The sequence below is a fragment of the Brassica napus genome, chromosome C6 (genome assembly GCF_020379485.1).
Source record: "Brassica napus cultivar Da-Ae chromosome C6, Da-Ae, whole genome shotgun sequence".
Lineage (NCBI taxonomy): Eukaryota > Viridiplantae > Streptophyta > Magnoliopsida > Brassicales > Brassicaceae > Brassica > Brassica napus.
Genome location: NC_063449.1, coordinates 8,189,996 through 8,217,477, shown reverse-complemented (window position 1 = coordinate 8,217,477; position 27,482 = coordinate 8,189,996). Strand labels below are relative to the sequence as shown.

The following is a 27,482-nucleotide window of genomic DNA, read 5'->3' as shown; positions in this document are numbered from 1 at the left end:
AGACACAAGAGTATTGGGATCAATCCTTGATTAATCATCAAGTTTGATTCTCAATCTCACAAGCATTGCAACAGATTAAAACAAGTCATTTTCAAGTTCTATCTTTGCAAACAACCTCTCTAAGCACAAGCACTTTCTTTTCCAGATTTATGCAAGCTACTTAGGCATTTTTAAGCTTCTTTACTCAGCAATTTAGACATGAATCTAATGCTTCAATGTAAGACAGCCACAAGACTATATGCAACAACTTTCAATTCGGTTTCAATCCATGTATGCAAGCAGATTCAATCAATCATAACAAGCATCATTATGAACCGGAGCTAAGCATATTAACATATCTAGTAATCCTAGTAATACTGATAAGTTACTAGACATTTTTCAAAGCGCTTACACTGCTGCTAGTAAGCCTAGTATAACTAGTACGATGTAAGGATTACTAGGAAACCAAGCTCTTTAAGCATCCTGGGACAGATTCTAAATTCATTTTATTTCATTTAGTAATCTTTTAAACAATCCTCAGGTTTTCAAACACTTCACAACATCACAACCAGTCAATATACTCAAGTTTTGTATAAGAGGGAAAGAGATCCAGCTTACAGCCAAAGAACTTGTTTGTTCCTTGAATCTCCATGGTACATGGCAAGTTTTGAGCTGTTGGTTTCGATCCCAACATCTTTTTCTTCCATGAACCATCCTCTTCAACTCACCATGTCATAGACACCACCTTTCTTCATGGTTTGAACTCGCCACACCAGATCCATGTTGAAAGCTATCACCTTTCTTCTAGGACAGTGAGAAAGGGGCGCTTGGAACTGGTTTTCATGGAGAGGTTAGTAAGGCCACTCCATAACCTTTTCTTCCAGGGACCTTCTTCCTTCAAGGGCGTTCATGAGAGAGTAAGGCTGGACTGAGAAGAGCTTCTGGATGTCTAGGATTGAACTTCTTCTTCTTGAAGATGTAGAACAGCCGGACTGAACATGAAGCTTCTTATCAGCTTGAAATGGCATGGGAGGGAGCTGTGAGCTTAGGCGGAAGCAACACAAAGTTCAGATGAACCTGGCTCTGATACCATATGAGATTTGTAGAGTTCTCTTCTCTGGTTGTATGTGTGTGTGTAAAACTCCAATGGAGAAAGATGAGAGCTTGCTCTAGGTGATTTAGAAAAAGAGATTGATGAGAGTGTTTATGGGAGAATAAGAGACTTAGGAACAAAGATTAAGATACTGAGAGATTAGGAGAATAAGAGATTAGAGATTAGGGTTTCAGATTCAAGAACAAGTTTATCATTCATGAAGTGGAGAGGGGAACTCCCCCTTACTCCCTTATGGTTACAAATTGCCACTACATAGCCTTTATATAGGCTTTACACTTTGGAATTACATAAACCCTTAATCTAATGGATAGAAATAACTTGAGATGAATGGATGGCTAGGATGGAGAGTGAGTTTGCAATCTGTGTGATGTCTTGTGATTGGATGATAGATGATGGTGTCTGATTGGTTAATTCAAATCTGGTCAAAGCAAGGGCTGGCTTCTGATTGGCTGCTTATAGGCTCCTATGAACCTTCACATGTATCAGACCAGATACATGGTCCATGCTCCTTTAACTTTACAGCTCACTTCAGCTCATGACAGCCTGGCCTTATCCACAAACGTCCACAAGCTGCTACAACTCAGGCCGCCTCTCTTCTTGCTGAACCGGTATCCTATCTTTGCACTTCTTCACTTCGGGTTGATCCGGAACAAGTACGGTCGATGGTACGGACCACCTGTCCGTACCTCGCCCTATTTTTGCACCATCACCCAACTATCTCCAAATGGTGTCTAAGTCCCTCCTGGACTTGACCCTATCTTTGCACCAGCTTCATAGTATCTTAGACTCCTCTGAAGCCTTTCTATAACACTCCTGAAGCCTATCAAACAATCTCTGGAAGACTTGTCCTATTCTTGCACAAGACCCAAACTCAAATCAACTCCTCCTTTGGTTACATTTCTTTCTTCAAGTTAACACCGCCCACGCCCGAAGTGTAGACAAGAGAAGTGATCTAAGTGATTTTCGTACTGTTATTAATCTTACTTTTACTAGTTGAATATATTGAACACTAATGGGAAATATAATTTTTGATTCTTTACAGTAATTGGAAATAAATAAGGATTTCAATATTTTCTGTGTTTAGGTTATTGTTCATAGCATCCTTGATGACGAACCTTTGCAACCTATTGATGCTGGAAACTTAGTTTATTCTGACGAAGAGCAAGATTCGAGAGTAGACAACCTGGTTGAGGGCATCAACTGTAAAATTAATTATAATTACGATTCTTTTCATGGTGGGATGAGAAACATTGATGTTGAGTGTATGCGATAATCTTCAAAAGGATCTACAAAGTCAAAGAAATCAAAAAATTCGCAGTCTAATGTTGATGGCAGTGATCCTTCTTATATTGCTGCTATTGTGATAGAGAAAATCAAACCTCAGTTTAATTTTCTGGAGAATAACCAAAAGGGCGCATGTTTTAGGATGGATGAAATAAAGGGGAGAGTTGTTAGACAAGTTGAGTCCGTGTTGGTCAAGTTTAAGGAGGACATGATTAACTGTGTTAAGGATTTGGTTTCTGCATTGTGCAAAGATTACCTTGGTGCCCACGAAGTGCCCCAATATGTTCCCACGCCAGTTCCGAATGACGTTTCTGGTCCAGAAAACCATACAACTCCCGTAGCTGATCTAAATGCAGTCACTATCAGAAATGTTTTACAAAATCTTAGTGAGTACTCTACTCCACCACGGTCGACTCCGATGAGTCAGGTAATAAGTTTTACTCTATTTCTAGGTCGGACCTTTGTTTTGGAACACATGTTGTTTATGTAGTCATTTATTTCTCCATGTTCTGTTAATCAATTAGGATGAGAATCTAACTCCAACGAAGAAGGGTAATGTTGGATCCGGATATGATTGTGCTACTCCGGTACCTGAGAACTGTGCGCAATCAGCTAACAGCGAGAATCGTGCAAGGCAAAGTTCTTTCCAACAAAGTTTGGTAAGATTATTTAAATTTAGTTACAATGGTGAGACTGTTGTACAATTTTAAACTTTGTATATTAATTATTATTCATGGTTATTACGAAGGAGTTACATAAAAGGCAAGCACTAAATCTCGCCGACGAACCTTCATTCTCGCTTGGTCTTACTCAGGAAGAACAGAGTCAGGGTGTAGTTAATGTTTTGGCAGCAGAGGATGAATTAGAGGATCTTGTGCCTGCCATTAATGTAGCTGACAACATAGAAGAAAGCCAATTATCTCGAAAGAGCAAGAGGCAGAAGACGGTTCCATCAGGGCTTGTAGAAACATACCAATGTGGTCCTCATTTACTGTCGCGGTTGAGAGAATCTCAGAAGTTCATTTTTTTTATTGGATGATATGTCTGATATGGAAAGGAAGTTTGAGAAACTGTCATCAAATCTAAACAGGAAGTCGTAAGTATTTTGTAATTTTTTTAAAAAAATTCATTTCTCCAGTTTGGCAACAAATGGTTTTTGTTTTATACTATTACTACATTGTTGTATCAGTGTGGTCAATGTTTCCGGAATAGCCGTATCGGTGAAAGAAATCCTCTTCATTGTTGAGAGAACACGCAATTATTCTGCTAAGGTAAGTTCAAATTAACTGAAGCTAAATGTTATGATTTTATTATATGTTTTTCTCATTACATATATATATTGCTCAATAACATCTAACATCTAACTCCCCCTGAATCAAGTACCATCTCCCCCTGCTTGAGTGGAAAACTCTGTGAAAAACTGCATTATACTTGTTGGACCATCAAAACCATCAACTCCTTCTACGCCATCGAACTGGTTCTTCAAGTTCAGTATATTGATCAACCATTCGAGTGTATGACACATTGGTATGCTCGTGTGACACACCTTTCGTAAATTTGGGATACAGATCTTTCTTAGCTATCCATACATATCCATACCTTCTAGGTTCTACATAACAAAGGTTCATCCTCCAAGCTCGCTCAATCTGGTGTCTTCGAGAATAACAGAAATCAACCTTATGACCATGATTCCCACAAAACAAACAACCATTCCTCCTAGTTATTGCAGGCTTTGGAGAGTGTAGTTTTGTCTGAGCATTAGGTTCTTTTTCCACAGGTGTAGATGTATGTCTTTTCTCAGCTTTCGAGCTACTTTCGGGGTTAGATGGAGTACCTTTTACAAACTTGATAACATCGAGTGGAATAGCTTGATCTTTTGGAGCAGCACCCTTGTATCCTAAGCCCCAATTCACCTTTGGAGGTTGTCCAACTGATAATATCTGATCTAAAGTTTCTGATCCTCTGTTCAGCATCCTTAACTTTTTGTAATTTTCACTGAGTTCTCTTTGCAGCAGCTGACTTTTCTCGCGTTCCTCATTCAATAGTTGTTTCGTCTGATCATATTTAGTCTCCATACTCTTTAGATTGTAGGCCTGCTCAGAGATTTTCTTCTGTGAACTATGTGGATCAGACTCCTTCTCTTCTTTTGACACTCTAGTCTCAGATTTATTGTTGGTTTCCAACTCTAGAATGTTCACTTTTGCTTTCAGCATTATTGTATCTTTGATAAGCTGAATATTTTCTTCACTGAGTTTAGCAAATTGACCAAACAAAACCTGATACTCAGCTAGAAGATCCACATTTATATCACTTTCTGCATCACTATGTGACACATCGGAGTTGGTGTGTGACACACACGACGCACGAAATTCACTTTTAGTGATGTCTTTTTCAGACCCCATAGCTCCATGAAGAGCCACGAAATTTAGAGCATCTTCTTTTCTTTCTGGCTTTTTATCATTGCAAATTCTCCTCATCTTCATCTTCTTTGTGTTCACACAATCTGATTTTATGTGCCCATAACCATTACATCCATTGCACTTGATTTCGTTTCTCTTGAATGATGGACAATCTGTTTTGACATGTCCAATACCATGACAGTTAAAACACACCGCTCCCTGCATTTTATTTTTTCCTTCTTCTTTAGGCAGTCTGTCGTTGAACATCTTATACAAGAGATTCATGGTTTCTTCAAGTTTCTGAATCATCAGGTGAATAGATTCTTCATGTTTTTGAGCTCTTTGGATGTCTTCATCAACTGTAACTGTAGAGTCTTGAGCAGGTTTTGAAAACTTAGATTCCAGTTCCATCTCCTCAGCCTTCAATATCCCTACTACCTCAGCAAACTTGAGTTCATCAGTGTTCATCGTCAAGTTTATTGCTGCTTTATGTGCTGCAAACTTAGTAGGCAAACATCGCAAAAACTTCTTCACCAATTTCGCATCTTCGTATTTTTTACCTAAAACTTGTGATTCATTGGCTATGGAGCTAAGCTTTGCACTGAAATCTCCTATCTTCTCATCATCAGTCATCCTTATGTCTTCAAACTGTGATGCAAGCAAATCCAATCTTATCCTCCTAACTTTCGCAGTACCCTCAAAAGCATTTTGTAGTATATCCCAAGCCTCCTTAGCTGATTCACATCCCTGTATAAGCTCAAATTGCTTTCCATCTACAGAACTGAAGATTGTATCCAGTGCTTTCGCATTAAACCTTGAAAGTTTTTTCTCTGCTGCAGTCCACTTTGTCTTCGGTTTAAGTGTCTTCAAGCCATCTTCTTGCATCACACATGGTTCTTCCCATCCAGATTGAACAACTGTCCAAATATCTTCATCAGCTCCACGTAAGTTTGCTCTCATTCTCACTTTCCAGTACCCATAATTCACATCATTCAGCAACAACATATTATTTGCCAAAATCGCCATATTCTCTTCTCAGGATCTCACCTTGGTTCGAAGAACTCTTCTTCGTTTAGATGTCCTGCTCTGATACCAATTGTAGAATCGAGATACAACGAAAACACAAGGCACAAAGTAATTCCAAGAACTCGTATATCTTTTATTAGAAATCCTTTACACAATCTCTTACAGATTTGTTTGATCCGAATTACACAACTCGACACGGATCGATTTCTAACAAACCCAACTTGCTTGACTCAACACCTGTTGATCAAGTCTACCAATTCACTCAGCTATGAAACCCCAAAACCCTTTGTGTTTCTCTCTGAGAATTACAACGTGAAAGCTCTAACCCTAATCTTAGGTAAAGCCACCATATATATTAAATAATATTTTCCTATTATCTAATATAATATTTCCTATATTTTAGCATCACCAAATATTCCAATTCGTGATCTAAGAACATTCCTTTAATGCTTATTTCGTCAACCAAGCATATGGAAATATGACACATCATCGCATCTTGACGTTTTCTTTTTATTCTCCGAAGCATGTGTCACACATTACTCTCCATGTGTAACACATGTACACGAACCAAAAGTCCACCACAGCAGCAACCTATCAAGCTCCAAGTTCTTGAGCTTACACCAGATTGTTGATATTCTTGTCAGAGTGATATGTTCTGGTATCCTTAGTCAGATTCCTCCCCATGGTCCACGAAGTGCTGAATTTCTCGAAACAAAAATTGTATCCGCAATTATTAGGAACTATCCCAAGTTCCGTAAGAGTACTAATAAAGAGGAGTATAATTTCCCGACTGTATTGAGGGATGTTTTTCCGACAAAAGATGATCCAAAGCACCACCCAACAAGGTATTACTTTCCATTCAATGTTGGGAATAAACATTGGGTTGGTATTTGCTTTGATGCTGGATATGGGCACATCAAAATTCTTGATTGTGCAACGTCTCTGCATAAGGATGCTTCAATAGAGAAATATATAAGTCCTGTCATACAGATGTTACCCTATCTAGCTCGATTTGCATGTCAAGATATAGGAGAAGATCCAGTGATCCAGTGTTTTGATGTTTCAAGGCCAAAATATGTCGCCCAGATATCAAAAAGATCTGATTCTTGCCTAATGTCTCTCATCTTAATGGCCACCCATGCTGTTTATGGCATTGAAGCGTGCAAGAGTATGAAAACTGAAGTTCTAACAGATGAAGGAAAAAGGGCTGCGATATTGGCGTATGAGTTCAAGGAGAAGCTCTAGATCATGATTATTGTTGTTATTTTACTAATTTAAAGTTTATATAACTTTAGAACTGTCTTTCACGTTCACCTCTTGTTGTCAGATTCTATCCGAGCTTTATCAGCTCTACGTACCTTATTTGTCACTCCTTTGGTTTTTTTAGTGCATTTATAATTTCTATCGTCTTCGTTTGGCCTACTTGCAATTTTAGCTTGTAAAATATGTTTGTTTTGAAAAAAAAAAGTTTTCTTAGGTAACGCGAAGTATGATGCCACCTAATGTTTTCTCTGTCGCGATAAAAATTTTTAGAACCATCTTTATAGTGTAAGGCCTTTGATTTCATCTTACCATAACCAGCTTTATTGTTCTTACTATAATTATCGGTCGTGTTCGTTATAGAATCAACAATGCTGAAAGATATAACATCTAATGTATACAACAAATCAACACTTACTTCCTAAATAATCCTTTATATAATATTTTTGGAACGAAATGGAATAGTGGAGATGATACGTCTCTTCAAGTCAGGCACGTGTATGGAAATGATCTTGGCATTTCATAACTTTTGCATCATATCGTGTCGGGTGACTCAGAACTCGAATCTCATCATCATAGCTATATTAGACTGACGACCTATATAGTTTTTTATTTGGATGTAAGGAGTTTGCTTGATCTTATCTTTAATTTTGTTTGCTTTTTGTGGTCTATAAATAATTCTGCAATTCAAATTACCTTCCATAACCTCACAGCGACCATAGCAACGAAGGTACCAAAATTACATTTTCATTTTGTTGTTTTGACAGCTGAACACTAATTGAACAAATATTTTTCAGATGTCCACACCATCACCTGTGCGTTTATTCTGTGGAGCTTGGCGCCGTAATGATGATGGGTATTGGATTTTCCAGAGGAAGCCAAGTGACCTTGGCTATAGGGTGTTAATCAAACCGACAGAGACGTTTGAAGGTTTAGAGACTATCATCCGTGACCGTTATAATTTGAAACCTGAGACTCCCTTGTCACTAGCTTATCACCCACCTGAGTGGATGCTTGAACCTGAGGGAACTCGAACGCCGCCGACAACGATCACTAAAACTTCGGAAGTGGAAGCAATGATGCGTCTTCCTTTCTTGGTACTGCGTATCATCGGGTCCTGAAGATGTTGCATATTACCAGTTTCTGACCAAAACAACTTTCTCAATTGGAGGTGCAACATTTGTGTTCAGTGGTTACATTTATAATTAAATTACTTAGATATAGAACATTGACTAGTATATTTATTAAAAAAATGAAATCCGGTTGTAGGTCTAGATGACCGTGAACTTGTTGCAAGCAAGAAGGTTCTCGAGGAGATTTTTAACGAGCAAGAGCTTGTAGGAATCTACAGAGCCCATCTTGAAATTGAAAAGGCTAAACAGGATCGCTGTGGAAATGGTGCATCTGGCAGTGGTTCCGCTGCTCCAGTTGCAAAAGAAGGTTCGATTGAATACAAATTTTACAATTGTTTAAGTTAGTTTATATGAATTGTAGATAACATACATTATTTTTTTTTATAGAATCTGGTTCTTCTCCATCTGGATCCGATGCGTGAACTCATCTGGTTGAACGTTGTTGGTCAAAGTCTCCAAGAATAAGGCATTGAGTGTCCTCTCAAAGTTGAACTTGCTTCTCGTTTAAGCTATGTTATCTGAATAAATGTAGTCTGTTGTATTATTCTATGCATGTGCGGATTAAAATGTTGGTTGTTTGTGTTTATTATGTTTCATGTGTTCCTTGTACTGGACAACACTTATTTTCTATGTATGTGTAATATGAATCGTTTAACTTTTTTAATATTATGGCATGCTATTGGGTACTAACAAATGTGTATAACAAACCAGTAATTGTACTTTCAACGTTTTACAAGTTCGCTATAGTTGGGAGGTTTTAAATGAAAAGAATTAAAAGTCCGAGAAAAGTTGTATAAGAAACAAGTTATTGTAGGTAGATCTCTCATATGAGTTCTCTATAGATGGGAAGGTTTCAAATGACATGAACTTATGTTTTGCTTTGTTGGATAGTTGTGTATAAAATTAATCTCTTAATTTTTTTGGGAGTTGAGGGCGGTTGGTTTAAGATCATAGTGTTGGGGATTTATTGTTTTGATTTTAGGGGTTAAGTTGTATGGTTTTTGGATTATGGATCATGTGTAGTGTTAATTTCAAAGTGTCACAAATGGTGAAATAGTTCTCCCTAACTAGTACCAATTTTTTTATTAAATTGTGTGGCATTTGCTTAGCATATCCGGATGTAGCTCTTGTGAGTTGAAAGAGTTTGTTTTTCTTTTTTCTATATATAGATTGGATTTGTTAAATTATATTTCCTTGCTTTTGTACCATTACCATTTTGCCGTGTATGACTTGTTAATGAAGCAAACTAAAAACATCAAACTATTTGTGATCATGATAACATTAGGGAAGTGGCTTCTTATTTATCTCACATTCTCGGGAAATAGTACAACATGCCTCAGTCCTAACATGGATAAAATATTTTACATTCACATGTTAAAGTTTATTCTGTCTTTGACAGTCCACCATGCATATCAAACACCTTCATCATCCGAGAAGAGCCTCCTCCGACTTCTTACAACTTTTTTTATATCACAACTTTGCATGTTGCTTTGTTATGTCCCTTCCCTTTGCAACGGCTACATAGATGTCTTCTTCTTGGAGATTTCATCTGTCAAAAGGAAATTTGATGTTAACTATAATATAATATTTTAAAAAATTTAAATATCTATTGCTTACCCGTATTTCCCCGGTTGACAATATCCTGCTCTTACGAGGTTTACCCGGAGGTCGTCTACTTGCCGGAGGGAATATTTGTAATGGTTCGTTTTGACCATCTATGGTAATTCCACAGGTATTGACTTCGGATCTTATGGGTACTATATCTTCTGCATATCCAGCTGCAAGCGTTTTCTAAGTGTAAAAATCAGAAACAAGAGATTCAATACTAACGTTTTCTTTGATTGCTGCAGCTATTGCATGGGGGCAAGGTATGAGGAGCATCTGGAATGAGTAACAGCTACAAGATTTTGTGTCTAGGTTAACGTAGAATGATGAACCATTCTTCTCTTTAACCTCGTACTCATCATTGTTAATCCGGCTTACAAGCAGGCCACCGCTTTGGTCAAAGTTGGCTTCCATAATATCTTTCACCCGTGGAGTTAATCTTCCATTTCCCTCCAATGTAAATTACGTCGTTCGGCATACCAATCCATGAGTTTGGATCTGATAAACTCCAACAAAGACACTATAGGATACTCCCTTGCTTCTCGAAGAACTGAATTCCATGTTTCAGCAACGTTGCTTGTCATTATGTTGTAGCGATTTCCAGAGAAATGAGCTCGTGCCCAGTGCTCAAAACCCATACCCATAAGGTATTCTGCACAGGAAGCATTAATGATTTTGATTTCGTTGAAAGCGTTGTAAAATTCACCGAGTTGAAATGCCTTTGCTGCTTTCCCCACCAAGTAACTAAGGTGCTTGTTTTTGAAATGAGTCGTGATGTTGCGCTGCAGGTGTAAAATGAAGGCACAATGTTTTGCTGCTGGGTAGACCTACACGTATATTTACATTTATATCATTGACAAATATGTTGTATTCACTTTTCCAAAACCGGTAAAAATAAGTTATTCACTTATTAGCCATGGATTAAAAATTTGTAGTAAAATATTATATATGATGCAGTATAACGATATGTTCCTTAGAAATTCCATTGTATATGGAAGAGTGTCTGTCTGATACAAAAACGAGATCGTCATCGTTGGGGATGAACTGCGAAAGCAATTTTAAAAACCACTCCCATGCGTTGTCGTTTTCACCATCAACTATGGCCACAACTATTGGAAATACTTGGTAATTGCCATCTTGGGATGAAGCTGTTAATAAGTAACCGGCATATTTACCTCTAAGATGTGTGCCATCGATGATCATAACATTACACATTTGCTTGAAACCGGTAATACATGCACCAAGGGCAAGAAACATGTATTTGAATCTATGACCAACTCCATCTTGGTATACTGTATGAATTTCTGCTATTGTGCCAGGATTTGCTAGAACGAGTTTATGCAGGTACTCTGGAAGTAATTTATAAGACGTATTAAACGACCCTTTTGCATATTGGAGGGCAACTTCTCGTGACCGCCAAGCTTTCCAACAGGAAATTCTAATATTGTGATCACTCAGCATGACTTGAATTATCTCATTTGGCCGTGGGCCCTTACCTGCAAATCTTGCCTTTATCATCTCCCCAATGACAGAATGTGTCGATTGTTCTTCGTATTCTGCGCTTAGAGTCACCATAAGTGGAAAAAATAGAAAGTACACCTTATATAATATCTACTAATTTAACAGTTGCATGGAAACCAAGTCATTTTTCCAATGTCTATGCATATGTTACATAATCCATTTACTTTCCAAATTTGCGTTATTTTACCATTTGTTCGGGAAAACAAAACCATTTACCCATATGTAGGCATAATAAGGAAATGCGGTATATGAAAAACTATTTAAAGAAATATATATATGTATATATATATATATATATAATTATCTGCATTTTATAACCGAACACAAATTTTATTTTCGGACCCGAGCATTGTATGAATTGATGTTAGTACCTGTTCGATCGTCCACTGAACATGTATGTTCCAATATCATTTTCCGAATTTCGTACTTGTCTACGTTCTTCATTTTTATTGCATAGACTCTCTAGTTGCATGTTAAACTTATGCAACGAAGTACCATTCCTTCGGTCGACGAACGGGAGTTTTTAAACCGGAATTTATGTCGCAATGCGTATAATGCCATGTGTTGTTTTAATTCAGCTCTACTTGTAAATATCTTTCCCTCAAATAGTTCATCTGATTTGTTTGTTCCGTTTCCTACAAATTTGGTTTCGGATGGTCCATTAGTACGAAGCTAATTACGATATTAAATTAATATTTTTGACATTAATATTTCACATTACAAGGTGCCGAGAACATATTATGCATCATTAGGGTTTCAGAAAACACAAAAAGGATCTCCCCGCAGCCACATATTTCACATACAAAGCTAGCAGTTATTTATGTTACTTTTATTTCAAAAGAAGCTTTAGGTTTAAAAGAGGGGATCAAACCCACCGCTTCCCTCTTCAGCTTCAGAAGACGAGTCATCCAGATCAATGAGAGGAACAGCACCGTGTTAAAGATCACATGTTAAATGTTGACGGTGATGGACGGTGAAAGAGTTGTTACGTGGAGACATAGTGATAGCAAAGTCAAAAAGGAAAGGCTTGGCCACTGTCAACAACAACTTCTCACCAAACTCTCGTAAGCTCTCTTATAAATACATGATATCTCTTATTGTTCAGAAGCATCCCAAAATCAAAATCACAAAGAGAAGTGAAGAAGAAGAAGAACGTGAGAGAGAGAGAGAAAAAAAAAAATTCTATAATCTCTTACGGGTATTTGAGATCGGGTTGAGAGAAAATTATTTAGAGAGTTTGGGTATTTTCTCCTATTATAACGAGAAAATTATTAATCGATTTCTCCGTTATAATTGAGAGGTTGTAACTCCTATTATTTTTCTCGTAATAAATTCTTCTACCTTGTCCGTGGTTTTTACCCTTTGGGGTTTTCCACGTTAAATCCGGTGTTCCATTTATTACACTATTTCTCAAATTATTAGCTGCGATCCTGCTCTATCCGGTCCAGTTTTACAACAAGTGGTATCAGAGCATAGGTTCTGGAAGAAGCAATGGCGGCAAAATTTGAGATCGAAAAATTCAAAGGCAGTAACTTTGCGCTGTGGAAGTTGAAGATGAAGGCTATCTTGAGAAAAGATGGTTGTTTAGCGGCCATTAGTGCAAGACCGGCTACATACACAGATGATGATAAATGGAACGAGATGGATGGGAATGCTATGGCAAATCTTCATCTTGCCCTTGCAGATGGAGTGTTGTCAAGCATAGAGGAGAAGAAAACTGCAAAGGAGATATGGGATCACCTTGCAAAATTGTACGAGGCCAAATCACTGCACAATAAAATTTTCCTCAAGAGGAAGCTTTATACCCTTCGAATGGGAGAATCTACTTCAGTGACGGAGCACATCAACACCTTGAATACTTTATTTTCTCAACTCACTTTGTTGAGTTATAAAGTAGAATCGCAGGAACGTGCTGAGCTTCTACTTCAAAGTCTACCAGATTCATATGATCAACTCATCATCAACTTAACAAATAATGTCTCCACCGACAGTCTAGTCTTTGACGATGTTGCAGCTGCGGTTTTAGAAGAAGAAAGTCGGCGCAAAAGTAAGGAAGACAGACGGGAAAATTCTCAAATAGAGGCATTGACGGTGATGAGAGGGAGATCAATGGAACATGGCTCAAGTGGGAGTCACAAACATGGTAGATCAAAGTCAAGAAGTAAGAAGACTTTTAAATGCTACCACTGTGGCAAGAAGGGTCACTTGAAGAAGGATTGTTGGGAATTAAGGAATTCCAACCCTCAAGGAAATGTCGCAAACACTTAAGATAATGGAATCGCGCTATGTTGTGAAGCAGCAATTTCAAGCGAAAATAGAAGAAGGTTCGCTGATATATAGTTGTTCGACTCAGGAGCTACATATCACATGACCTCTAGAAGAGAATGGTTCCATCATTATGAACCTATCTCAGGAGGATCTGTGTACAGTTGCAATGATCATGAACTTAAGATTATTGGCACTGGATCCATTCAACTGAAGATGTATGATGGTACAGTTTGTACTATTCATGAGGTGCGACACGTGGAAGGCCTGAAAAAGAATTTACTATCTGTGGGGCAACTTGATGATCTTGGTTGCAAAGTTGAAGTTCAAAATGGTACTCTAAAAGTAATTAGAGGAGCACTTGTGCTTATGAAAGGAGAGAAGATAGCTGCGAAGTTATACATGCTAAGAGGAGAAACTCTGTCAGAATCAGAAGCATTCGTTGCTTCAAGCAGTTCCAGTGAGAAAGCTACTACGGTGTGGCATCAGAAACTTGGGCATATGTCTGAACAAGGCATGAAAATTCTTGCAGAGAAGAAGTTACTTCCGGGTCTCACAAAGGTATCACTATCCTTTTGTGAGCATTGTGTGACAAGCAAGCAGCATCGGTTGAAGTTTAGCACGTCAAATTCTAGAAGTAAAGTTATTCTAGAATTGATTCACTCTGATGTGTGGCAAGCACCAGTTATATCACTAGGAGGAGCGAAGTACTTTGTGTCCTTCATCGATGACTACTCCAGGAGATGTTGGGTGTATCCTTTCAAGAGTAAGCCAAATGTGTTTTCAGTTTTCAAAGTTTTCAAAGCACGGGTGGAACTTGAATCTGAGAAGAAGATCAAGTGTTTGAGGACAGATAATGGAGGTGAATACACTGGTGATGTATTTAGCCAATTCTGTAAAGTAGAGGGCATCAAAAGGCAGTTCACTACATCATACACTCCTCAACAAAATGGAGTGGCAGAGCGGATGAACAGGACTCTGTTAGAAAGAACAAGAGCAATGTTGGGAGCTGCAAGCTTAGAGAAGAAATTTGGGCAGAAGCAGTCAACACCGCCTGTTATGTGATAAATCGGTCGCCATCAACTGCAATTGAGTTGAAAACACCGATGGAGATGTGGACAGGAAAGCCCGTCGACTATTCAGACCTCCATATATTTGGGAGTCCAATGTATGTAATGTACAATAACCAAGAAACTACAAAGCTAGATCCAAAGTCTAGAAAGTGTGTGTTCTTGGGATATGCTGATGGAGTAAAGGGGTATCGCCTGTGGGATCCCACTGCCCACAAGGTTATAATCAGCAGAGATGTTATCTTCACAGAAGATAAGAAGATCGAAGAAGAAAGAAGCAGTTCAAAAGAAAGGTCAGAGACTGTAGCAGTACAAGTGGAAAAGGATAATTCTTCTGGAGCAACACCAGAACACGAGGAAGCCGAACCTGCCGAGTTGGAAGAAGAACTTGGTAAAGGAAAACGTGTAAGAACTACACCAGCTTAGCACGAGGATTATGATCTGAACTTCAACGTTGCATATTGTCTTTTAACTGAGGACGGAGAGCCATCAAATCTCCAAGAAGCAATGAGCAGTCCAGATGTTTCTCAGTGGATGGAAGCAATGCAAGAAGAAATTGAAGCTCTACATAAAAATAAAACTTGGGAGCTCGTACCATTACCGCAAGGAAGAAAAGCCATTGGAAACAAATGGGTCTATAAGATCAAGCGAAATGGTGATGACCAAGTGGAGCGGTATCGTCCTAGATTGGTGGTGAAAGGATATGCTCAGAAAGAAGGCATTGACTTCAATGAAATTTTTTCACCTGTGGTTCGACTTACAACAGTTCGGATACTATTGGCAATGTGCGCTACATTTGACTTACATCTAGAGCAACTTGATGTGAAAACGGCGTTTCTTCATGGAGATCTTGAGGAAGAAATTTATATGCTCCAACCAGAAGGTTTTGAAGAAAAAGAAAAGGAGAACTTGGTTTGCAGGTTAAACAAATCTCTGTACGGTCTAAAGCAGGCGCCAAGATGTTGGTACAAGAGATTTGATTCCTTCATCATGAGCCTTGGATATAGCAGACTTCATGCAGACCCTTGTGCATATTTCAAGAGGTTTAGTGAAACAGAGTTCATTACTCTGCTGTTATATGTAGACGACATGTTGATAGCAGGCCCCAACAATGATCGTATCAATGAACTGAAGGCACAGTTGGCTAGGGAATTCGAGATGAAGGACTTGGGACCAGCAAACAAGATTCTAGGGATGCAAATTCACCGAGACAGAAATAATAGGAAGATTTGGCTGTCACAGAAGAATTATTTGAAGAAAATCTTGCGGAGGTTCAACATGCAAGATTGTAAGCCAATCTCTACCCCACTTCCTATTAATTTCAAGTTATCCTCCGGTATGAGTCCTAGCAGCGAAGAAGGAAGGATGGAAATGTCTCGAGTACCGTATGCATCAGCAGTGGGGAGCTTAATGTTCGCAATGATTTGTACACGACCAGACATTGCACAAGCAGTGGGAGTAGTAAGTCGGTACATGGCGAATCCTGGTAAAGAGCATTGGAATGCCGTAAAAAGGATTTTACGGTACATTAAAGTAACCTCGGATGTTGCATTATGTTATGGAGGATCAGACTTTGTTGTCAGAGGCTATGTTGATTCAGATTATGCAGACGATCTAGATAAAAGCAAATCCACAACCGGTTATGTGTTTGCACTCGCTAGCGGAGCTGTAAGTTGGGTTTCAAAACTACAGTCAATTGTGGTTACATCGACAACTGAAGCAGAGTATGTAGCAGCTACACAAGCTAGTAAAGAGGCGATGTGGCTGAAGATGGTAATGGAGGAACTCGGGCACAAACAAGAGCAAATTTCTCTTTTTTGTTACAGCCAGAGTGCCGTGCATCTTGCAAGGAATCCAGCCTTTCATTCAAAAACCAAACACATACGAGTCCAGTATCACTTCGTTCGTGAGAAAGTGGAAGAGGGCACAGTGGATATGCAGAAGATTCATACAAAAGAAAACGTAGCAGATTTTATGACGAAAGCAGTCACTACTGACAAGTTTATTTGGTGTCGATCCTTTTGTGGCCTGAAGGAGACGTAAGCAACATGGAATGACAAGGTAGAAAGAATGGTGTGAAGATCCGATTGATCCTCAATCAAATCTTCAGGTGGGAGATTGTTAAAGATCACATGTTAAATGTTGACGGTGATGGACGGTGAAAGAGTTGTTACGTGGAGACATAGTGATAGCAAAGTCAAAAAGGAAAGGCTTGGCCACTTTGTCAACAACAACTTCTCACCAAACTCTCGTAAGCTCTCCTATAAATACATGATATCTCTCATTGTTCAGAAGCATCCCAAAATCAAAATCACAAAGAGAAGTGAAGAAGAAGAAGAACGTGAGAGAGAGAGAGAGAAAAAAAAAATTCTATAATCTCTTACGGGTATTTGGGATCGGGTTGAGAGAAAATTATTTAGAGAGTTTGGGTATTTTCTCCTATTATAACGAGAAAATTATTAATTGATTTTTCCGTTATAATTGAGAGGTTGTAACTCCTATTATTTTTCTCGAAATAAATTCTTCTACCTTGTCCGTGGTTTTTTACTCTTTGGGGTTTTCCACGTTAAATCCGGTGTTCCATTTATTACACTATTTCTCAAATTATTAGCTGCGATCCTGCTCTATCCGGTCCAGTTTTACAACACACCCGTGCTGTTTTTGTCAAATCCTATTCCAAGGCTTAAATCAAGGCAGGGTTCGGTATTGGTTGCAGTGACAGCTGGATCCGTGGCGACGACAACCTCGTGGGTGGACGAGGTGTTTTGTTTGGAAACTGCTGCGGAAGACACACCTATATGTATTATTATGTCACAATTAGTGAGAATATTTGACGTTAAGGTTGTTAACTTCGTAATGTTAATACGATTGAAATATCACCTATCACGACCGTTGAAAAGGGTTCCATGTCTTCTGGTGGAGGTGCGCTTGTGACGTTGTCGTTATCGTTTACTCCGTCTGAAGACCCAGTGTAAGAACCATCATTATCGTCAATAATGATAATTGTAGCTGGTTGGGGCGCGGAAACCCTTTTATTTGGGGCAAGTTGGAGACCAAGAACTCCTTCAGTTGGGTGTGGTGACTGAGAAAGATAGACCTCATAACCAGTTTCATTGTCCATCATACCATCCCAGTATGCGTCTTCATGCGTGCTGTATCTCCAGACGTTAAGAGGTTGCACATCCAAAGGAGTTGATTGGTCAATGAATGCATTTTCCAGCTGCTCAATAGTCTAGGTTCCCCGTAGAGCACTAGCAAAGTCAGAAAAATAATTAGTTGGTTACTTTGATAACTGTATATAGGAAATTCCAATAACGTTATAAAATACATACATCTTAGTTTTAGTATTTACCATCTATATTATTAAAAGAGAAGTATCCATTTGAAAATGTTCTTACTTCATTAATTAAACTTCCTATTTTTTTTGCTTGTCTTTTTCAGTTGCATTTATGAAATATCCTAAAACGAATAAAACTTATTAATTTATTACTTGTCTCTTCAGTTACATTAATGAAATATGCTTAAATAAATTTAAACTTCATATATTATTGTTTGTCTTTTTCAGTTACCTTAATGAAATATCCTTAAATAAATAATGTCATTTAATCAACCAAAAAAACTTATGAGTTATCCTTACGTGCATAATTTTAATAATTGAGATTTTTTAAAACGTGCACCATTAAAATGTTACCTAAAACATGCAGCACTAATATATAACATGCATCAATAAAACTAGAATTTGACTCACACAATTGTACGTATATTATTTTCAGTTGATTAAATTTAAAAATAATTATTTATTCAAAAAATATTTAAGAATGGCTATGTTTTTAAAAATTATATGGTATTATTTGCTCATAACTCATTTGTAATTTGATAAATTGTTAGAAATAAAATTTTAGCATAATATAACTCAGTTGTCATTTGCTAAATTTATGGTTTTTATTTATACATTTTATTATTTACTTATAATATTTTCATTTTATATTTGAAAGATAAATGAATTTTCTTTCAAACAATATTTTTGTAAATATATTTTTAAAAAAATAATCAATTAAAATTGTTATTATCATTGAATATCATTATTTTTGATTTGAGTTTTCGTTTACATCAAAATTTATCATATTTTAGGATAATTTTAATTTAAAATGTAATTTTCATATTTTTCAAAAAAATTCTAAAAATATTTTTTAAATATTTTGTTATAATTGTTAAAAAAATATTGAGTTGCATTTCAAATAAAAAGGTAAAGGTATTAAAAATATTCTAATTAAAATATGTTAAATTTAATATAGTTTTAAGAAAATAGTCAAAATAAAAAAAAATTAGACATAAAATAATCATGATTTTTGTTAACTGGCGGATCATTATTTATATGATATCGTACACGAAAGAAAAATTTCTTTTCTTAAAATTATCTAATTAACTCTATACTCATTTTTTTATATTTTTTATATGATATCACACATTCGTAAAAAAATAGATAGTTTAAGATGTAAAAAAAATATATTTACTTAATGAATATAATATGAACGAATATTACAAATACATCATTTAATAAAATAAATAATTAAAAAATAAAAATTCATACCCGAGACCAGCGCAGATCAGAGTCTAGTTTATGTTATATTTCAACAATCTAATCTAAATTAATGGTAAATAACTAAAATGTACTTATTTTCCGCAATCTTAATATCCTGAACAACGTTACTCTTGAATTTTTTTTTTGTTAAATGTTAACTCTCTCCATACCTTCGATGTTAGGATCGTAGTTGGCTGGATCTTCTGGAGGAATTGTAACACCTTCATCCATTGAGATATGTTCCTCGCCGGTTAAGTTCAGAAACTGAGCGGGATCTTCATTTTCTTCATCATCGTTGGGTATACCATAGACCATCTCAATCTCAAGAGCAACACGGTAGACGAGGAGGAGTTGTGGTTCGTTGAACATTAACTCCAAAATATGGTGGCTACACACGATTGGAAGTCCCCCAACCAAGTCTTGCAAATTATATACAAAACAAACGGTTATTGCTAATAATATAGTTTCTATTATTTTTAAAAGTAAAATATTATAGTCAAAGAACCGAACCTCTTATAGCTTGGCGATGTTGTTCTTCACTTACTCCTTCTTGAAGGTAAGTGGTTTCATCTATTGTGAAGGGTGATCGACAAAAAAACTGATACTTGGCAACTAATTCAGGCCCACTAGTTACATAGAGTACCGGCTCAGACATGTAGTCACTCACACGAGATAATCTCAACATCTTTGTCACATGACAACGTGATCCATTTAGGAAGCTACAAGAGGCATATAAGAACGAAGAGGAGTATTGGCATCAGAAAAGTAGAAATATGTGGTATTCATCGGGGGATCTCAACACGAAATTCTATCATGCTCTCACTAAGCAACGGAGGGTACATAATAGGATTGTCAGACTCCATGATGCAGCAGGAAATTGGATTACGGAGGATAATGGAGTAGAGAAAATAGCAGTAGATTACTTTGAAGAACTATTTAGTACCACCTCTCCATCAGAGTTTGACGATTTTCTATCTGAGATAGTACCAGGGATTACTCCTCAGATGAACCAACGGTTATTGCGAATGGCGACGGAGGATGAGGTTAGGTAGGCGCTATTCATGATGCATCCAGAAAAAGCGCCAGGCCCGGATGGCATGACAGCTCTTTTCTTTCAACACTCATGGCATATTATTAAGAGTGATCTGGTGGAGATGGTGAACAATTTTTTGGTGACGGGGGAAATTGATCCAAGGTTAAACATTACTCATATATGTATGATTCTAAAGACAGAACGACCTACAAGGATGACGGAATTAAGGCCTATCAGTCTATGTAATGTAGGATATAAAATAATTTCAAAGGTTTTATGTCAGCGGTTGAAAATCTATTTACCCTCTCTAGTCTCAGAGACTCAATCGGCATTTGTGGCTGGTCGGTTGATCTCTGATAATATCCTTATAGCCCAGGAAATGTTTCATGGATTGCGGACTAATAAGGCATGTCAAGGGAAGTATATGGCGGTTAAAACGGATATGAGTAAAGCGTATGATAGGATAGAATGGGAATTTATTAAAGCACTTCTGCAGAAGATGGGCTTCCACCAACATTGGATTAAATTAATGATGGAGTGTATATCGTCGGTTCAATATAGGATCCTCCTAAATGGACACCCACGAGGTCTCATTGTGCAACACAGAGGCTTACGACAGGGAGATCCGTTATCCCCCTATTTATTAATTTTGTGCACTCAGGCGCTGATTGCAAATATTAGGAAGGCGGAGAGAGAAAAACAGTTAACATGAATTAAGGTAGCCAGAGCATGCCCATCGGTCTCCCATCTGCTTTTTGCGGATGATAGTTTGTTCTTTTGCAAAGCTCAAAGGGAGGAATGTCATACTATTCTCAAGATTTTAAAGGAATACGAGGTGGCTTCTGGTCAATTGATAAATTTTGAAAAGTCTTCAATTCAATTTGGACATAAGATTGAGGACTCGCTCAGGCAGGAGTTAAGAGATATTTGGGGTATACAGAATTTGGGAGGGATGGGATCTTATTTAGGATTACCAGAAAATCTTGGAGGTTCTAAGATTCAAGTTTTTAGTTTTGTGCGGGATCATCAAATCAGTGATTACGGCACTGCCGAACCATACGATGTCTTGTTATCGTTTGCCTAAGGCAACTGTAAAAAAATTGACGAGTGCAGTAGCACAATTTTGGTGGAGTCCTGGGGGCAGTACAAGAGGGTTACATTGGAAATCATGGGACAAGGTATGTGTCAGCAAGGAAGATGGAGGACTAGGTTTCAAGGATATAACTGATTTCAATACAGCTATGCTTGGTAAGCAGTTGTGGAGGCTAATAGAAAAGCCAAACACTTTATTTTCTCGAGTTTTCAAGGGTAGGTATTATAGGAACGCCTCACCCCTGGAACCGATTCGATCATACTCTCCGTCATACGGCTGGAGGAGTATTGTATCTGCTAGATCTCTGGTAAGCAAAGGACTAATCAAAAGGGTGGGAACAGGATCTTCTATATCTGTATGGAACGATCCTTGGCTCCCAACCACTCGCCCGAGACCAGCCAATAAAAATCAACACAATTTGTATCCAGACCTTACTGTGGACTCCCTTATTGATTCCACTTCGCGAAAATGGAATTCGCAGGTTATTCGTACTTTGGTAGACCCACAGGATGTGAAAATCATAGAGAGCATACCACTGAGCAGAAACCACTTGGTTGATAGGGAAGGATGGCATTTCACAAATAATGGAAAATTTACGGTTAAATCAGGATATCAAGTAGAGAGGATTTACCCGGATAGGGAAAGATCACCAGTATTAATTGGACCTACAGTTGATGTTTTGAAGGCATTTTGTTGGAAACTAGGGTGCCCACCAAAAATAAAACATTTTCTTTGGCAATTGGTTTCAGGGTGTGTTGCAGTTAAGATGAATTTGCAGGTGCGAGGGATCCAAGGAGATATATGTTGTGCAAGATGTGGAATGGATGAGGAGTCGATTAACCATGTATTTTTTGAGTGTCTTCCAGCAATTCAGGTTTGGGCGCTGTCAAAGATACCAACAAATCCAATTATTTTCCCAACAAGCTCTATATTTACAAACATGGATCACCTTTTCTGGAGAGTTGTTCCACCGATGGAGGATCATCACTTTGCTTGGATACTTTGGTACATCTGGAAAGGAAGAAATAATAAAGTTTTTAGTAATCTGGATATGGACCGTAGGGACACTCTTAAGTTGGCAGAAACGGAATCCACACTCTGGGCAGAGGCACAGATTTTGAAGAACTAGAACACGAGAACACAGGTTCAGGCATCTCTGCCGTCAATTCCTGGAAGATGGTGTTTTACTGATGGATCATGGAAAGAGGGGGATATGTTCTCTGGTCAGGGGTGGTTCAGTACTTTAGAAGGTTTTGAAAGTCTAATGGGAGCCAGGAATGTAAGAGCTTCTTTAACTCCCTTGCATGCAGAGATGGAGGCGCTACTATAGGCTATGGAATGTATGAAGAATTTACGTCAATTCCAGGTTACGTTTGCAACGGATTGTTCTCAATTGGTGAAGATGGTTTCAGAACCAGAAGAGTGGCCAGCTTTTGCAAGTTATTTGGAAGATATCAAGAGTCTGAAAGAGAGCTTCACACGATCAGAGATTATACATGTACCAAGAACGCAAAATACAAAGGCAGATAACCTAGCACGCAGTGTCAGGAAACAAACGTCTTTCGTCGTTCACATGGATCAATATCTCCCGGTGTGGTTTACAGAGTCAATATGAGTCTATAATGTTGTCGACAAAAAAAAAATAATAATATATATATTTGTTTGCTTTTGTTTTCTAGCGGAGTGATAGTCACGAGAGAGGAAGTAAAAAGATGAGAGAAACTTAATTCTTATTGTAGTTAATTGTGATTTTCACGTACACATATTTATAGTACAAGAAGAAGTGTCATAGTCATCACATCTGGAAAGAGAAGAAGACAAGTGTCTAAGAAGAAAGATGATTTAAAAGGAGATGAGGACACTTGTTGATGAATCATCACTTTATAATACTCCCCCTTGATTCATCTTCTATTACGTAGTGCCTCGTTAAAAACCTAATCACGGAAAAACTCTGTGGGATAAAAACTGTGAAGAGGGAAAAAGAGTACACTGCCGTAATCTCCTCCTGAGAATAGTGGACTTAGCTTTTTCTTCAAAGGTCACGCAAATGCCGCATTCCGATACCGTAGACGTGTTTTCAGAATGTTGTAGTCGGAAGAGCTTTAGTGAACAAGTCAGGCGGATTTTCGCATGACTGTACATACTCAATGTCCACTTCTTTATTTTTCTCAAGTTCCCGTATGTATGAGAAAAATCTTGGAGGGATGTGTTTTGTTCTGTCACTCTTAATGTAGCCTTCCTTGAGTTGAGCAACACAAGCCGAATTATCTTCAAATATTTTTGTCGGCTCTTTCTTGTTAACTATTCCGCTTGATTCTTGTATGTGGTGACTCATTGACCGAAGCCATACACATTCTCGACATGCTTCGTGAAGCGCAATAATTTCAGCATGATTTGAAGAAGTCGCAACCAGAGTTTGTTTCTGGGACCGCCAAGAGATCGCGGTTCCACCAATTGTAAAAACGTAGCCGGTTTGCGATCGAGCATTATGAGGATCTGATAAGTATTTTGCATCTGCAAAACCCACCATACCAAACTCGGGTTTTCTAAAATACATTAACCCTAAATCAACTGTACCTTGAAGGTAACGGAATAAGTGCTTTATTCCGTCCCAATGCCTGCGAGTAGGAGCAGAACTATATCTCGCCAGTAGATTAGTTAGCAAAAGCTATATCTGGTCTGGTACAGTTTGCAAGATATAACAGCCCACCGATAGCACTCATATAAGGTACTTCTGGACCTAATAACAGTTTGAAAGATCTACAAATCATTGGAGTATTCAAAGGAGTCGCTTTGTCCATAAGAAAGCGTTTCAATAACTTTTTCGTATAGTTTGATTGATGCACAAATATTCCTTCTCGGTGATGCTCTATCTGGAGCCCAAGACAAAACTTTGTCTTGCCGAGATCTTTCATTTCGAACTCCTCTTTCATATGAGTTCGAGCATCATCAACCTCCTTTTGAGTTCCAATTATGTTCAGGTCGTCTACATATACAACATTGATCACAAAGCCAGATGACGATTTCTTTATAAAAACGCATGGACATATCGCATTATTCACATATCCTTTACTCAAAAGATATTCACTTAAGTGATTGTACCACATGCATCCGGATTGCTTTAATCCGTAAAGTGATCGCTGTAACTTGACCGAGCAAATCTCCCTGGATTTTTCTTTTAATGCCCTTGGCATTTTCAATCCCTCAGGGAGTTTCATATATATATATATCGTTATCCAACGATCCATACAAATATGCAGTCACAACGTTCATAAGATGCATTTCAAGATTTTTAGATGCCGTTAGGCTCATCATAAATCTAAACGTAATTGCATCCATTACCGGGGAATACGTTTTCTCAAAATCAATTCCCGGTCTCTGAGAAAAACCTTGGGCAACTAATCGGGCTTTATATCGTGTTACTTCATTTTTCTCATTTACTTTTCTCACGAATACCCACTTATACCCAACAGGATTTACGTTTTCAGGCGTTATGACTATAGGTCCAAAGACATTTCTTTTATTTAGGGAGAGTAATTCAATTTGAATGGCCTTCTTCCACTCCTCCCAATCATGTCTTTTCTGACATTCCAAAATGGACCTTGGATCGGGATCATCATTTTCATGATCGATCTCTTTGGACCCAGAAAAGAGAAAATTCCATCAACATCTTTTATCATATTCCTGATCCATATCTTTTCATCTCGGGCGTAGTTGATGGAAATCTCATACTTTTCTGTTCCCTTCTCGTCATCTGGATCATCTTTATCTATGCCTTCTTTCAGACATTTTTTAGTATCAGGTTCTTCTGAAACCTTTTCATTTATGTCTTCTTTCAGACATCTTTCAATATCAGGTTCTTCTGGAACCTTTCCATTTATGTCTTCTTTCAGACATCTTTCAATATCAGGTTCTTCTAGAACCTTACTTTGTTCATCCAATTTCTTTTTCTTTCAGGGATTTTTATCTTTAGAACCCGCTGGTCTCCCCCTTTTTAACTGAACCCTAGGTTCATTCATTTTATTTCCATCAGTTTGTTCTTTAGGAACATCAACTCTTGATGGAACATTTTCAGCGGGTATACATGACTTCGTCACCCTTCTCGTATCTGTGAACGCATCTGGTAACTGGTTTGCCAAATTATGCAAATGCACAATTTTCTGAACTTCCAGCTCTCTTTGATTCGTAGGGGGATCAAGGTGTAACAACGATGGTGTACACCAAGTAATCTCTTTAGGAATTCTATTAATTCCACCCCCTAACGCTGGAAATTCATCCTCATTAAAATGGCAATCGGCAAATCGTGCCGTAAACATATCACCAGTAACTGGTTCCAGATATCTTATTATACTTGGTGACGTATAACCCACATATATTCCCAATCTCCTTTGTGGGCCTATTTTTGTTCTTTGTGGCGGTGCTATCGGAACATAGACCGCACACCCAAAGACACGGAGATGGGATACATCTGGCTCTTGCCCAGATGCCAATTGTAATGGGGAGTACTTATGATATGCACTCGGTCTTAACCGAAGCAGTGCAGCTGCATGCAATATAGCATGACCCCATACAGAAATTGGGAGCTTTGTTCTCAAGACTAACGGTCTTGCAATCAACTGCAACCGTTTTATCAATTACTCGGCCATGCCATTTTGTGTATGAACATGTGGGGAACTGGATGCTCCACATCAATCCCCATTGACATACAATAATCATCAAAGGCTTGCGATGTAAATTCACCAGCATTATCAAGCCTTACTTTCTTAATGGCATACTCTGAGAACTGCGTTCTCAGCTTTATTATCTGGGCAATGAACTTTGCGAAAGCCGTATTTCGTGTCGTCAAAAGAGACACACTTGACCATCTACTAGATGCGTCAATCAATACCATGAAATACTTAAACGGCCCGCACGGTGGGTGGATCGGTCCACATATATCACCATGTATCCTATCTAAAAACATTGGTGATTCATTGCCTACTTTTGCTGGTGATGGCCGAGTTATAAGTTTTCCTTGAGAACATGCATTACATGTAAATTCGCCCGTTTGCAAAATTTTTCCGTTTTTCAACGGATGGTCATTCGAATTTTGCACTATCTTTCTCATCATGACTGAACCAGGATGTCCTAGCCTCTCATGCCAAATTTTAAATGTATCAGTAAACTTCATGTTTACCACGGCATAGGACTCAGTCATGGTTATTTTTGTACAATATAGTCCAGAGGATAACATTCTTAACTCTTCCAATATATGTTTCCTCTCGGACTTAATGCAAAGAAATTCAATGCCATCTTTACTCATAGTCTCAATATGATATCCATTTCTTCGGATATCTTTAAAACTTAATAAGTTTCTATGAGACTCGGGGGAATACAATGCATCACTTATTTCAAATATTGTTCCCCCTCGCATTGAAAATTTTGCTCTTCCAGAGCCCATATAATCTTTGCATTACCAGATATTGTACTTACACTTCCAGCGTAATCTTTTATTTTGAGACTGGAGAAATATTTCTTATCTTTAATTATCGTGTGCGTTGACGCACTATCTGCCAAACACAAATCTCCATCCATAGTTTCAAAGTTTAGCATTTTCTGAATATAAAACATATATTATTAAACATTAAACATGAAACATAACATATATCTTACAACAAAAGATATAGATACTATAATACAGCCTACTTATCACATCGATCTACATCACTCATCGATACTCTCTGGCTCAACCAGAAAATCTTATACATCGAGATGAGTATCATCGTTTAAACCATGAAAGGATGGCCCAGGTTCATCAGACATGAAGTTTGTTTCACCTCTTCCTTTCTCTTTTCCCTTTTGGGATTCTCTATACAGATCGGCTAAATGTTTTGGCGTACGACAGTTACGTACCCAATGACCTTTCATGCCGCATCTGTAGCAAACCTTTCATGTTTGCCTTTTATCATCCTGGTCCTTTTCATTCTTTTCATTTTCGTGGAAGTCTTTATTATTTCTTTCATCATAGGGACGAAATCTTCTTCCTCGTCCTCTTCCACGACCATGATAACGGTTTCCACCACGTCCACGACCTCGTCCTCTTCTATTATCATAACTGGATGATGCAACATTCGCTTCA

At 37.9% G+C, this 27,482-nt stretch overlaps 1 protein-coding gene and 1 long non-coding RNA gene across 2 annotated transcripts; one reads left to right on the top strand and one right to left on the bottom strand.

Moving 5' to 3' along the window:
• Positions 1-3,828: 3,828 nt before the first annotated feature.
• On the bottom strand, positions 3,829-5,802 carry LOC125588312. Its single transcript, XM_048759599.1, has one exon. The coding sequence runs from the start codon at positions 5,800-5,802 to the stop codon at positions 3,829-3,831; it is 1,974 nt and encodes a 657-aa protein (XP_048615556.1).
• A 1,418-nt stretch (positions 5,803-7,220) lies between these two features.
• LOC106405385 lies at positions 7,221-8,859 on the top strand. Its single transcript, XR_001281340.3, has 4 exons — positions 7,221-7,792; positions 7,860-8,233; positions 8,332-8,502; positions 8,583-8,859. It is a non-coding gene; the product is annotated as an uncharacterized LOC106405385 (long non-coding RNA).
• Positions 8,860-27,482: the final 18,623 nt, after the last annotated feature.